This window comes from Microcebus murinus, chromosome 4 (genome assembly GCF_040939455.1).
Source record: "Microcebus murinus isolate Inina chromosome 4, M.murinus_Inina_mat1.0, whole genome shotgun sequence".
NCBI classification, from domain to species: domain Eukaryota; kingdom Metazoa; phylum Chordata; class Mammalia; order Primates; family Cheirogaleidae; genus Microcebus; species Microcebus murinus.
Genome location: NC_134107.1, coordinates 102,941,331 through 102,955,549, shown reverse-complemented (window position 1 = coordinate 102,955,549; position 14,219 = coordinate 102,941,331). Strand labels below are relative to the sequence as shown.

The following is a 14,219-nucleotide window of genomic DNA, read 5'->3' as shown; positions in this document are numbered from 1 at the left end:
TAGCCATAATATCACCTGCCTTTCTCCAAACATACATGAGTTTTCTGTGCCTCCATGTCTTTTTATAATGTTGTTTCTCTGCCTAGAAAGCTGCCACCCATCCTCTGCTGGTCACCTTCTACTCATCATTCAGGATTCGTAGCAATGAGTTCTTATGAGTATGGCATAAACCTGACCATGAATTTGTACAGTAGCAGTGTTAAAAAAAGGGACATGGTTTCTGAGTAAAGATTGAATATAAAATAAAGGTATGACCAATTATCTGTCATACAAGTAAAGATATATATTATAAGCTATAATCATTTAAAATCATAATATCATAAAATAAATCTTATAAAATGGGCCATGAGGTACTCTCGTATTGTTTACATAAAGAACCTCAACAGACAAGTTGTGTGTGCATGTGTGTGTATAAAAGATAGATCTGTACTTTATACAATAGTGAGCATTTAAAATATAAATGCTCACTATATCATGTGTAAAACATTTAAACAGTAATTATGTCATTTGCTATATTAGATTTTGGAAATAATTTTGGGAGTATATTAAATTATTTTGAGAAGCTTCCCAGTAAATTTTGAGCTGATACATATATAGATATCTATGTTGCAAGCAAATGTGTTTCTAGTTCTTTTGTTGACAGTAGAGCATTAATATTTGGCTTAGTCTCTTAAAATGTAGCTCTTGTAAGACAAATCAACTACAGACTTCCCCATACTCTTTCCCAAAGATGTTAGTGTCTGAAGAATAATAATCTCTGGAATCTGGTCTGTTTGTACTTTATTTTTTATTTTTTTATTTATTTTTTATTTTTTTTTAATTTCGGCATATTATGGGGGTACAGATTTTAAGGTTTCAATAAATGCCCATTCCCCCCCTCCAAAATACAGTGGAAAGTCTCAAGAACAGGGTAGATCAAACAGAAGAAAGAATTTCAGAGCTTGAAGATAACACCCTCCAATTAAATAAATCAGTCACAGAAATAGAGCAGAGAAACAAGAGAAAAGAGCAAAGCCTACAAGAGATGTGGGATTGTGTGAAGAAACCTAATGTGAGGGTCATAGGGTTACAAGAAGGGGAAGAAGACAACACTCAAGGGTTGGACAAGCTGTTTGAAGATATAATAGAGGAAAATTTCCCAGGCCTTGCTCAAAATCTTGATATACAAGTTCAAGAAGCTCAGAGGACCCCTGGGAGATTCAACACAAACAGGAAGACTTCATGACATGCAATCATCAGACTGACCAAAGTATCAACTAAAGAGGCCCTTCTAAGAGCTGTAAGACAAAAGAAGCAAGTAACATACAAGGGAAAGCCAATTCGAATAACATCAGACTTCTCTAATGAGACTTTACAAGCAAGGAGAGACTGGGGCCCCATTCTCACTCTTTTGAAACAAAACAATGCCCAGCCTAGAATATTATTCCCTGCAAAACTAAGCTTCATATATGAAGGAGAAATAAAAACATTCACAGACAAGCAAACGCTCAGAGAATTCACCAAGACAAGACCAGCCCTACAAGAAGTACTTAAAACAGCGTTATGCATGGAACATCATAATAATAACCCACAAATATAAAAACAACCAAAACCCAAAGATATTAAAGGCCAGATATTACAATGGCTCAAGACAGAAATCATAGCAACAACATCCAACCCAACAGAATGATCAGTAATCTACCTTACCTATCAGTTCTCTCAATAAATGTGAATGGCTTAAACTCTCCACTCAAGAGACATAGGCTGGCTGATTGGATAAGAAAATACAGGCCAAGTATATGCTGTCTTCAGGAAACACATCTAACCTGCAAGGATGCATATAGACTAAAAATAAAAGGGTGGAGATCAATATTCCAAGCAAATAGAAGCCAAAAGAAGGCTGGTGTGGCAGTTCTAATTTCAGACGATTTAGTTTTTAAACCAACAAAAGTAGTGAAAGACAAAGAGGGTCATTATATAATGGTGAAGGGCACAGTTCAACAAGAAGAGATAACAATTTTAAATATATATGCACCCAACTTAGGTGCACCCAGATTCATAAAGCAAACCTTACTGGAGCTAAGCAAAGGGATTAATAGCAACTCCATAATCGCCGGAGATTTCAACACCCCACTGACGGCACGAGACAGATCCTCCAAACAGAAAATTAATAAAGAAATAATGGACTTAAACAAAACTCTAGAACAATTGGGTCTGACTGACATTTACAGAACATTCTACCCATGTACTTTTTAATTAATTTATTTATTTTGCCTCACTGCACCGACAAAGAGAGCCTTGAAGAGAAAAACAAGTAAGAATGCCACATGAGTATGATGTGGAAGCAAGAGGGAATTGCTGTTTTCACTTTCCCAAGAGGATAGTGGAGGGGTTTGTGACCAGCCACAGGAGCATGAGAGAGCAACTGCTTAGCCTGGAATACTCCCCTCACTCCATCTCGCATCTCTCAGGTTCTCCATCTGGCCAGCTTCTATTATAACCAGCCCTGGTTTGTAGCTGCAAAAAGTAGTTTCTGGTGAACTTTGGTAGGAAAGGAATTTGTTGAAAAGATATGGGGCAATTCATAGAATTGTAGAGAAGGCTGGGAAGCCAGATTTGGGAATAATTAGGATCCAGGGAAAGCTAAATGGCTAGAATCATAGCTGAGACAATAGTAAGGAATGTATTGGTCTAAGTAGCACTGGCCATTGGCCGTTGTCACTGGTCCCACCTGATACCACCATATAACTCAGATGGTTGCTCCAGATTGTCATCTTTGTCTTTTCCATCATAGACCTGTGACTTAGTCTGTTTTGTGTTGCTATAACAGAATATGTGAGACTGGGTGATTTATAAAGAAGAGATGCTTATTTAGCTCATGGTTCTGAAGGCTGGAAAGTACAAGAAGCATGGCTGGCATCTGCTTGGCTTCTGGTGAGGGCTTTTTGTGCCATGTCTTAACATAGCGGAGAAAGTGAAAGGGGAAGCAGATCCGTGTGAAGTGGCAAAACCCAGGGGGCATCCTGGCTGTATAACAACCCGCTTTCATGGGAACTAATTCATTCCTGTGAGAAGTAATCCATTCTCTTCACAGTGAGGACTCAGCACCATGAGAATGACACTAGGCCATTCATGAGGGATCTGCCTCCCCCTACCCCCCATTACCCAAACACCGCCACTAGGCCCCACCTCCCAACACCGCCACATTGGGGATGACATTTCAAAATGAGTTTTGGTGGAGACAAACTCAAACCAAGCATCCTTGCTTTTTTGTACCACTCACTTCAGAATCAGAGACCTGAGTGGGAGCATCTAATTGGTTGAGGTTGAATGTTCCTCTGTATCTTCAATCGAGGGTGCATTCAGACACTTTCTCTGGCAGTACCAGCTACTAAGTGGAAAGATTTCAACTAAAACTTGAATAAAGGTGATGATCCTGACAGAAAAATGGGTTCTGATAGTGGGAGGCCAAATATTGATGGCATTTCCTACCCTTCAGGTCTCTGAATTTTACTTCCTCAGAGAGGCTATTCCTAATCTTGGAAACTCGGTTCAATTTTTCCCAGTTAAATGTTTTTATATAACCCCATGCTTCCCTTTGGAGCACTTAACACACTTCTAATTCATCTTAAGTAATACTATGTAGGACCTTTTTACAATAAATTTTTGGTGTAGGGCTTTACAAGTCATGTAGAGACTGTGAATTCCAGGTCCATACACATGTGAGTGCAGCCTGTGGTTAGGGATTCAGGAAAGAGGTTTTCTTTTCTGTCCCCTGCTCCATTCATAGCTGAGGTGGAGTCCAGCCTGTATCCTCACTATCTCCCTGAGGGGGCAATTCTTTTCTAGTTCATTCACTCAGATTTCACCTCCTTTGGGCATGGATTTATGAGGGCAGTGGGGAGGCAAGACTGCCTCTCATCCCACCTCCATCCTGCCTGGGCTCTCAGCTTCATCACTTGCCCCTTATGTGTGAAAACCCAGAATCCAGGCCACCAAGCACTGGCAGATACTTTCAAGGGAAACATTGATTCCATCCTCATCCATACTGTTAAATTCCTGCTTTCCTGTCGTCTCTGTACCCCCGTGCCCAGCAGTGTCTTGTTGCTTGTGCACACGGCTACAGAGTATGGGAGTCAGAGGCCCCGACTCCCAACCTGAGAGGCAAGTTCACAGCTGTGGGCTTCTGTCCCTGACCGAGGAGTACGCCAATGTGTCACTGTTACCACCGAGTGCTGCAGGGGAGGTCTCCACTACCTGATTCTGTTCTTTGCACGGGATTTGGAGTGAGACAGCTGTGAGTATGAATCATACACCAACCAAGTTTCATTACTTTGGGCTGGGCTGGATGTAATAAACAAGCAGTCAAAGCATGTGCTTAAGCACCAGCAAATCAGGGCACCAAGAAGGTTTTGGAGAACATCTCCACAATTTTCCAATTTTAAAACAATTATAAATAAATAGACTTAAAAAAAAAACTAGAAAGAAACTAGTTTCACAATATATGTAATTATTGTGTCATTTCAAATATTAAAATTTTGCTTTGAATTTCATATGCTGAGGGAGATTGGGCACCATAATGTTTTCAGGGCCTAAGATCCCAATGTAATCAGGACAGCTGGTCGACTAGCAGACAGATCAGTGGTTCTCAATCTTTAGCCTGCACCAGAATTACCTAAGAAGCTTGTGAAGACAAAGGGCTGGGCCATGCCCGACAGCTTCTGATTTACTAGGTCTGGTGCAAGGATTGAGGACTTGCATTTTTAATAAGGAGGATGCTGCCAGGCTGCTATGCTGGGAGCAGGGAAGAGCCTTCTTTAGTACTACGTTCTGGTGTGGAACTCTTAGAATTCTGAGATTTCTAAATTTGAACTTGGACTTCTTGCTTGTTATAAAGGTATATTTGTCAAGGTAGAAAGAAGGAAAATATTTAACACTTTGTTAGCTTGATTTATAACTTTTAAATATTTAGATAGTCTTTTTCCAGACCTCACAAATATCAAGGGCAGCCCTACCTACCTGGCTCCTTATTTAACAATCCAGTGGCTGGCCCTGATCCAGGGCCTCCTGGGCGTGTTGACTAATATGCACCTGAGGGTGGGTCTAGGAAAAATGAATTTTTCTTTCTATTTCTTCTTTTGCTAAAATAAAATAGACTTTATTTTTTAGAGAATAGGTTTACAGCAAAATTGAGACGGGACACAGATTTCTTATATCCCTCTGGCCTTACACATGCATAATCTTCCCAGTTATTAACATTGCCCACCAGAGTGATACCATTTGTTACAATGGATCAACCTACACTGACACAGCATTATCACCCAAAGTCCATAGTTTACATCAGCATTCATTTGATGTTGTACATTCTGTGGGTTTGGAAAAATGTAGAATGACATGTATCTACAGTTACAGTATCACACAGAGTATTTTCTCTGCCCTAAACATCCTCTGTGCTCTACCCATTCCTTCCTCTTTCCTAACCTCTGGCAACCAGTGATCTTTTTACCGTCTTCACAGTTTTGCTTTTTCCAGACTTGGGAATCATACAGTATGTAGCCTTTTCACATTGGCTTCTTTCATTTCCTCTGTCTTTTCATGGTTTGATAGCTCTTTTCTTTTTAGCACTGAATAATATTCCATTGTCTGGATGTACCACAGTTTATTTATCATTCACCTACTGAAGGACATCTTGGTTGCTTCCAAGTTTTGGCAATTATGAGTTATTGAGTCTTCCTATTTATGAACATGAAATATATATTTATTTTTTTATTTCTTTCATTACAGTTTTATAATTTTCCTTATATAGATCTTGTACCTATTTTGTTAGATTCATACGTAGGTATTTTACTTTTTGAGGTACTAATGTAAATAGTATTGTGTTTTTAATTTCAAATTCCACTTGTTAATTGCAGGCATATAGGAAAGCAGTTGGTATGTTAATCTTGTATGCTGCAACCTTGGTATAATTACTTATTAGTTACAATATTTTTGGTCAATTCTTTTGGATCATGTTACCTGTGAAAAGATAGTTTTATTTCTTCTTTTCCAATCTGTATATCTTTTATTCCTTTTCTTGTCTTATTGTATTAACTAGGACTTCCAGTATAATGTTGGAAAACAGTGGTGAGAGGGGACATCCTTGTGTTTAGTGGAAAAGCTTCAAGTTTGTCATTATTAAGTATGATATTAGTTGTAGGTTTTTAAAAAAGATATTGTTTTTTTTTATTTCAGGAAATTATAGGGGTACAAACATTTTGGTTACATGTTATGACTTTGCCACATCCAAACCATGATTTCAGGCATGCCATTCCCCCTCTATGATGCTCACTGCGTCCATTAGTTGTGAATTTACCCACCCCCAACTCCCCTACCCACAAAGAATATTACTGCTGTGTCAGCATCTTAGTGTTGATCAATCAGTGCTTTATCAAGTTGAGGAAGTTCCCCCCTATTTACAAAACTATTGAGAGTTTTTTTTGTAAATCATAAATAGATGTTGAATTTTGCCAATTTTTTTTTCTGCATCTATTGATATGATCATGTGGTTTTCTTTTTCAGCTTGTTGATGTATTGGATTATTGGATTATATTAATTGATTTTCAAATATTGAACCAGCCTTGCATAATTGGGATAAATTCCACTTGGTTGTGGTGTATAATTTTTTTAATACATTGTTGAATTCATTTGCTAGTATTTTGTTGAGGAGTTTTACCTCTGTGTCCATGAGAGATACTGCTCTGTAGTTTCTTTTTTTGTAATATCTTTGTCTAGTTTTGGTATTAGGGTGATGCTGGCCTCATAGATGAGTTAGGAAGTATTTCCTTTGCTTCTATCTTCTGAAAGAGATTATAGAGAATTGGCATAATTTCTTCTTTAAATTTTGGTAGAATTCACCAGTGAACCCATTAAGCCTACCTGGTGTTTTCTGTTTTGGAAGGTTATTAATTATTTAATCAATTAATTATTGATGAAATATCCTTAATAGATATAGGCCTTTTCAGATTATTACATCTTGTGTAAGTTTTGGCAGATCATGTTTTCCAAGGAATTGGTCCATTTCATCTAGGTTATTAAGTCTGTAGGTATAGGGTTGTTCATAGTATTCCTTTATTCTTTTAATGTCTACAGGATCTATAGTGATGTCCCTCTTTCATTTCTGATATTAGTAATCTATATCTTCTATGTTTTTTTTCCTCAGCCTTGCTTGAGGCTTATCAATTTTATTGATCTTTTCAATGCATCAGCTTTTGGTTTCATTGATTTTTCTCTGTTGATTTCTGATTTCATTGGTTTTTGCTCTAATTTTTATTTCTTTTCTTCTGCTTACTTTGGATTTCATTGGCTCTTCTTTTTCTAGTTTACTAAGTTGGAAGCTTAGGTGGCTGATTTTAGATCTTCTTTGCCAATGCTGTAAATTTCCCTCTAAGCACTGTTTTTGCTGCATCCCACAAATTTTGATTAGTTCTATTTTCATTTTCATATAGTTAAAATATTTTAAATTTCTCTTAGAATTTCTTATTTAGAAATGTGTTGTTAAATTTCCAAGTATTTTAGGATTTTCTAGCTATCTTTGTGTTATTGATTTCTAGTTTAATTTCACTGTGGCCTGAGAGAAGACATATGATTTTTATTCATTTAAATGTGTTAAAGTGTGTTTTATGGTCCAGAATGTGGCCTGTCTTGGTTTTATGTTTCTTTTTTTACCCACTCCTGACTTCCACGCCTTTTATCTCTCTGGGCAACCATTCAACCTTCATAATGTGTATTTTATTTTTTTTCTTCCTAAATATTTTTTGGGGGTTAGTGTACATGAAATTTTAATATACATAAATAATATTATGTTTTATATCTCACTATATTTATTCTTTTGTTCACACAGCACTATACCTCCAAGCTATTAATACATTGCCTATACCTAATCCTTGGTTTCTAACTGCTGTGAAGTCTCCACCACAGTTTGTCTATTTACTTTCCCAATGGTGGACACCTACTGTCCCAATGGTGGACACCTTTTGTCTCTACTTTCCTGGCACCAAAGATAAAGGTATAAAGAATGTCTTTGTACATTCTGTCTTATTGGCCTGAGAGAGAATGCTTTTGGGCTATATATACCCTGGACCAGATTTGCTATGTCCTGTGGACATATATACTTATTTTTCCTAAGGAACGTCTTACTGCTCTCCAGAATAGCCACAGTACTTGAGGGTTCCTAAAGCCCCACTTCCTCACTAACACTTAACATCATCCAGCTTTTTAATTTTTGCCAATCTTATAGATGTAAAAAGATATATCACTGTTTTAATTTGCACTTCTATGTTTAGTAATTGGTTTGAGCCTCTCTTCACATGCTCAGTGGTACTTTGGGTTTTCTCTTCTGTAATTGTCTGTTCTATATACCTTGCTCATTTTTTTCTGTAGATGTTGATGTCTTTTTATTGTTGATTTTCTGGAGTTTATTATGTATGCTAGTTAGGTATCTTCTCCCATTCTATTCTAGATGTTGCCCATAAAGGGAAAGAGGTTAGGGCAGATGATAGAAGGAGGGGATTTGAGAAATTACTTTCAGAAAGCATTTGAAATTGGAAAAGCATAATTATCAGAGGCTTAATAGGCTGTTTAAAGGGACTGTCATCCTAAAGTGACAGGAAAGTGAAGGGAATAATGTATGAGATCCGAGAGACTCTGAACTCTGGAGTCACTGAGAATGGGGTTCGAATCTCAGTGTTGTTTATTTGCCAGCTATGTGTCCTTGAGCAAATTCCTAAACCAAATTTCCATATCTGTGAAATGGGGATACAGTAGTACCGACCTGTTGTGAGGTATAACTGAAATGAAATAGAAAGCACTTATAAAAGTTGCATGGCTCAGAGTAAGCATCCAAAAACATGATAGCTGCTATTATTATTACTATTGTTGCTAAGAAAGTTACATAAAGGGATCAGGTAGAAATTCTTGGGCAGGAATAAGTAGGGAGCAGTGAAAGATAGGAAAGGAAAAAGTCTGGCTAAGAAAGGGACAGTGTATCACCTCTTGGTGATTTTTTTATTTTTATTTTTTGTGGAGATATAGTCTTGCTATGTTGCCCAGACTGGTCTTGGCCTTCTGACCTCAAGTGATCCTCCTGTCTCAACTTCCCAAAGTGCTGGGATTACAGGCACAAGCCATATGCCCAGCCTTCTTGGTGATTTTTAAATTTACCTTTCTTTGTCTTGTTTACTCCTGAGTACAAAAAGTAAGAATTGGATTGGGTAATATTTTCTATATAGAAGGTAATAAAACCATGAATGACTCTGAAACTCAATGCTGAAAGTTTAAAATTCAAGTTAAATTACAATTAAGGTAGTAAATATTTACCAAAGGGTTCAGGATAGAGGAATTAGCTCCCAGATGAAAGAAAATATGAACTTGAAGTTGGCCAGTTTCAAGCAGAAATTAGAGAAGAAAGGGGGGAAAGAAGAGGAAAGAAGGAGAGAAGGCATTCAGCCAGCCATGTGGAGAAGTGATTGTTCCCCTTCACAGTTGGGCCAGCATTCAGAGGGCAGCTCTCTGATATTTATAACGATTTACTTTTAAGTTGAAAAAAGATCAATAACATTTGCATCAAAACAGTTTTCTCTTCAGTGTTTTCTGCATGGCAGCCTTTACCTCCTTGTTCCGGAGGCTGTAGACCAGGGGGTTCAGCATGGGGATTACTGTGGTGTAGAACACAGAGGCCACATTCTCCTGGGCCAGGGAACTGGCTGTGGAGGGTTTTAAGTACATGAATGCAGTCGAGCCATAGAACATCCCCACAGCTGCAAGGTGGGAGCTGCAGGTGCTGAAGGCTTTGTACCTGCCCTCTGAGGTGCTGATACGGAGGATGCTGGAGAGGATGAAGGTGTAGGAAACAAGGACTGTTACGCTGGTGACTATGATGTTGAATCCAGCCAAAAGGAAGACGGTCATCTCAACATCATAGGTGCTAGAGCAGGAGAGCTTCATGAGAGGGAGGATGTCACAAAAGTAATGACTGATGTGGTGATCACAGAAGGGCAGTTTTAACATGAGGCTAGTCTCTATTGTAGAGCCAATGAGTCCCATGGTGTAGACCATGGCCACCAGCAGGGAGCAGACTGGATGAGACATGATGATGTTGTAAAGCAAAGGGCGGCAGATGGCGACATAGCGGTCGTAGGCCATCACTGTCAGCATGTAACACTCAGCAATGACAAAAACAAGGAAGGAGTAGAGCTGTGACATGCACCCTGCATAGGAGATGATGTTATTCTCTGACACAAAGTTCACCAGCATTTTAGGGGTAATGACAGAGGAGTAACAGAGATCCACAAATGACAGATGTCTGAGGAAGTAGTACATGGGGGTGTGAAGCTGAGAGTTCAGACAGATCAGGGTAATCATGCCCAGGTTCCCCACCATGGTGACTGAGTAGATCCCGAGGAAGAGGAGGAAGAGAGGGAGCTGGAGGTCTGGCCGGTTTGTTAATCCCCCTAGAATGAATTCTGTCACTGTAGAGTGATTTTCTGCAGCCATTCTCCTCTGGGTGGGAGGCCTGTGGGGATGAGAGAGAAGAATCCCATGACAGGCTGCTCTTGGACTGCTTGCGGAAACTTGTGTTGAACCTTTGGTGCCAGTCGAGCCATCCTGGGCTCTTTGCTGATGTACCCTCCCCTCACTCCTGCTCTTACTGGCAGGAAGACCAGCCCCTGAGAGTTTCAGAGATCATGAAGATGAGAGGAAATGGGCCAGATATGGATCTTTATGAGGCACATGTTTCTAAAATACCCTAGAGCCCTGTTTCTCAAAGTATAGTCCCTGGATCAGCATCATTGCCATTACCTGGAGCTCGTTAGAGATGCACATTCTCAGGCCTCCCCCACATCTACTAAATTAGAAACTCTGGGGATGGGGCCCAGTAATCAGTGTATTAACAATCTCTCCAGTGATCCTGATTTATATTATAGTGAGGTTGGAGAACCTCTACCCTGTACATACTAAGAAGTACTTTTGTAGTTGGAAATGGATTTTGCTTCAAAAATGAGATTTCCCTGTCATGTATGGAATTCCTAAATATTCACTGAGTGTGAATGTATGAATACCTATCTCAAATTGATGCAATGTCAGGGTGATAAGGTAGTTACAAGGTGTATCATTGAGTGACATGTCAATTTCTATATCTGAACAATGAAGAAATTAGCAATATCAATTCCAAAGGAGGTTGTAAACATAACATAGGATAATGATAATACATATTTAGAAACCTTTTTTCAAATACTCAGTTCCTATAAAAATGTGAGTTGTCATTAAGTGTCTGGAATTTGTTCTTAGTTTTACACTGGACTTAAGGCCCTAAGGCAGTGGTTCTCGGTATTGGCTATATATTACAATCACCTGGGGCATTTAAAAAAATTACCCTGGGTTCTACACATAGGAGTTCTGATTTAATTTATCTGTGGTGTAGCCTGGGCTCTGGCACATTGTATTGTCCACAGTAAGTGTTTAATAGCTTCTTCTTCTTATTTTCAGATTGTAATATCAACCCATGGTACTATTATTAATACATCTCTAATGGCAAAATATTCAAATTGCAGACATGTCTCCTCTAGGAATCATGGATAATCGTTGTTGGAAACAATACATATAGATATCCTCATTTGTGGGATGCATTTCTTAAGCTAAAAAACTTAAATTCTCTCTATTTTAATTACTTGGTTATATAATTACTAACTTTTGTATAATGTACTATAGCTTACATATGACTTTCAAAGGTCAATCTCATTAACTTCTAAATTTTTGAGTCTGGGTAGAAATGTTTTTAGATAAGTATTTTTACTTCCATTTTTATATTAAGAAAACTGAAGTGCAAGATATGAAGTGAGTTGCCCAAGGTGACTTGGAACTGAAATTTACTTCTGCTCTCTCCTGATCATGAGCTTCTTCTCTTGTCTTACCTGTGTAGCCTTATAAATCTGTACATTTACACATTCACAGCTCTAATCAATGTGTGATTGAGACATGCTTTATACTTGATATCTTAGTATATGCATAGCATAGGAAAAAAGAAGAATGCTGGTTTTTTTCCATTCTTTAGGAAACAGAAGCTGTAAAAGTTAAATAAATTACTCAAGTTATCTGAGTTAATAAGAAGCAGAAGTGGGCCTAAAACCCAGGACTTCTATCCACCAGTCTATTTTGTCTTCACTGAACTATATTGTTTTATCATAGTTTATCTTTGTGTAGCACTTTATTATTATTTAGTAAAATTATAAAATTTTTGAATATAGAAACAGGATCTTATTGGATGCATTAAAAGTTATAAAGGCAATATACATGGAATATAAAAAATTAAAAATGCAAATAAGCAAAAATTAAAAAAAAATTTTCTGCTACTTAGAGCCTAACACTGGTAGTGAATAGCCTCTTAGATTTTTTCTATGTGTATTTACATACATATAGATATATATGTATATTTATCAAACATTTCATAATCTGTTTTTATTATATAGCATTTTAAAATATAATAAATCATTTGATTTCTGTAACAATAATAACTGGCACTAATTGTATTTCTTTTTCTTAGGAGTAAGAAAGAGTCTTTAAAATCCCTAGGATGTGGTATGAAGACAAAATTTGCATTGCATTATAAATTTTATATGTTAAATTATTGGTGGTGAAGCATTTAACTTTATAGTAACTAGTATCAGAGGTAACTGAGATTTTTTGAATGCAGGTTGATCATCCATAATCTGAAAATTCAAAATCCAAAATGATCCAAAATCTTGATCTAGGATCTTGAATACTGACCTGATGCCATAAGTGGAAAATTTGATACCTGATATTGTGTGTCAGAGTGCAGTTCAAACAAAGTAAAAATCTTTTCATGTACAAAGTTATTCAAAATATTGTATAGACTTACCTGGAGGCTATGTGTATAAGGAGTATATGAAACAAATAAATTTCATGTTTAGACTGGGGGCCCATCCCCAAGATATCTCATTATGTATATGCAAATATTCTAAAATCTGAAAAAATTTGAAATCCAAAATATTTCTAGTCCCAAACATTTTGTATAAGGCATTATTTCTATTTATTACAATGAAAATGTATTATTTTCATTTGTTACAAAGGAGAAAGGTTTTTTCTAGATAACAGTAGATTAAAAATACTCATCTCCTATACCTAATCTCTGCGTTTTAAAATGAGGCAGAAATAGAGAAAATTCACCTTATGAATAACTATTATTATAGATAAAAGTGCCTTACAAAGTAGCACAGAGTAAACACCATTCACTGAGTGTAGTACAAATAGAAACACCATTGTACAGGAGCATCCTAGACAGCATTGATTTAATTTTTCACTCTCATAATCCTCTAATAATATAAGATAGGCAAACATGAACCACACATTTCATATCAGCTACTACAGTTATTACGTCCAGTTTTACCAAGCCATCAGAGGCTCAGGATTACTTCTGATGAGAACACAGCACAGAGAGAAAAAAACACACAGAGGTGAAGGTAAACATACAATTGTAAGTAGCCCACATAATAAACAAGAGTTCATGGAAGAAATATTTTTCTCATACAGTTGCTTTAAATCTGTAATTAAATACCTGTGTTGAGGAAAAAATGGAGCACAATCTCCTGGAAATTTTAGGGGATGCTGTGGTTTCAACAGTCAGGAAATGCAAGAACCACATAGATTCTAGTCCTAAATTTATTCAAAGGGGCAGCACAGTCATGAGAAGTGGGTCACTGACATTGGGAAGCTTTGGACTCTCTTTACATAAATATGGCAGAGTATCTCCTGGGATTTAACCACTCAGGAACTAGGGTCCTCGTTACTGGAGCAATTAGAGTCTTGGTTTAGACCTCCTCTGTGAAGCATGTTATGTCTCTCAGGTGTGTTAATTTTCCTTTATTGGTAGAGTCATCTTGCAGGGAGGTAAACTTAGAGTCTAATGCCAGCATTGGAATATTGTACCACCAACAATCCTGTCACTGTTATCATCTTGATCACGATCATCATCATCATCATCACCACAACCTCGTCAGTTGTTACCAACAACATCATCGTCAGTTACTAGCATTATGGTTGTTACTTATCATTAATTATTTGTGATTATGCATAAATGACTAGCTTATTGTAAAGGATTTCTAAAACAAATTCAAATATTTTACTAAAACAAACTATATAGTTTTAGTAAAGGAAAGTTAAATTTGTAAGGAATGTTAATTTTGTCA

At 37.3% G+C, this 14,219-nt stretch overlaps 2 protein-coding genes across 2 annotated transcripts in view; both read right to left on the bottom strand.

Moving 5' to 3' along the window:
* Positions 1–14,219, bottom strand: part of SPA17 (sperm autoantigenic protein 17) — a 306,364-nt gene that overhangs the window by 103,070 nt on the left and 189,075 nt on the right. The window lies entirely within an intron of this gene.
* On the bottom strand, positions 9,445–10,638 carry LOC105864548 (olfactory receptor 8A1). The gene has a single exon (XM_020286756.2). The coding sequence runs from the start codon at positions 10,507–10,509 to the stop codon at positions 9,580–9,582; it is 930 nt and encodes a 309-aa protein (XP_020142345.1). The 5' UTR covers positions 10,510–10,638; the 3' UTR covers positions 9,445–9,579.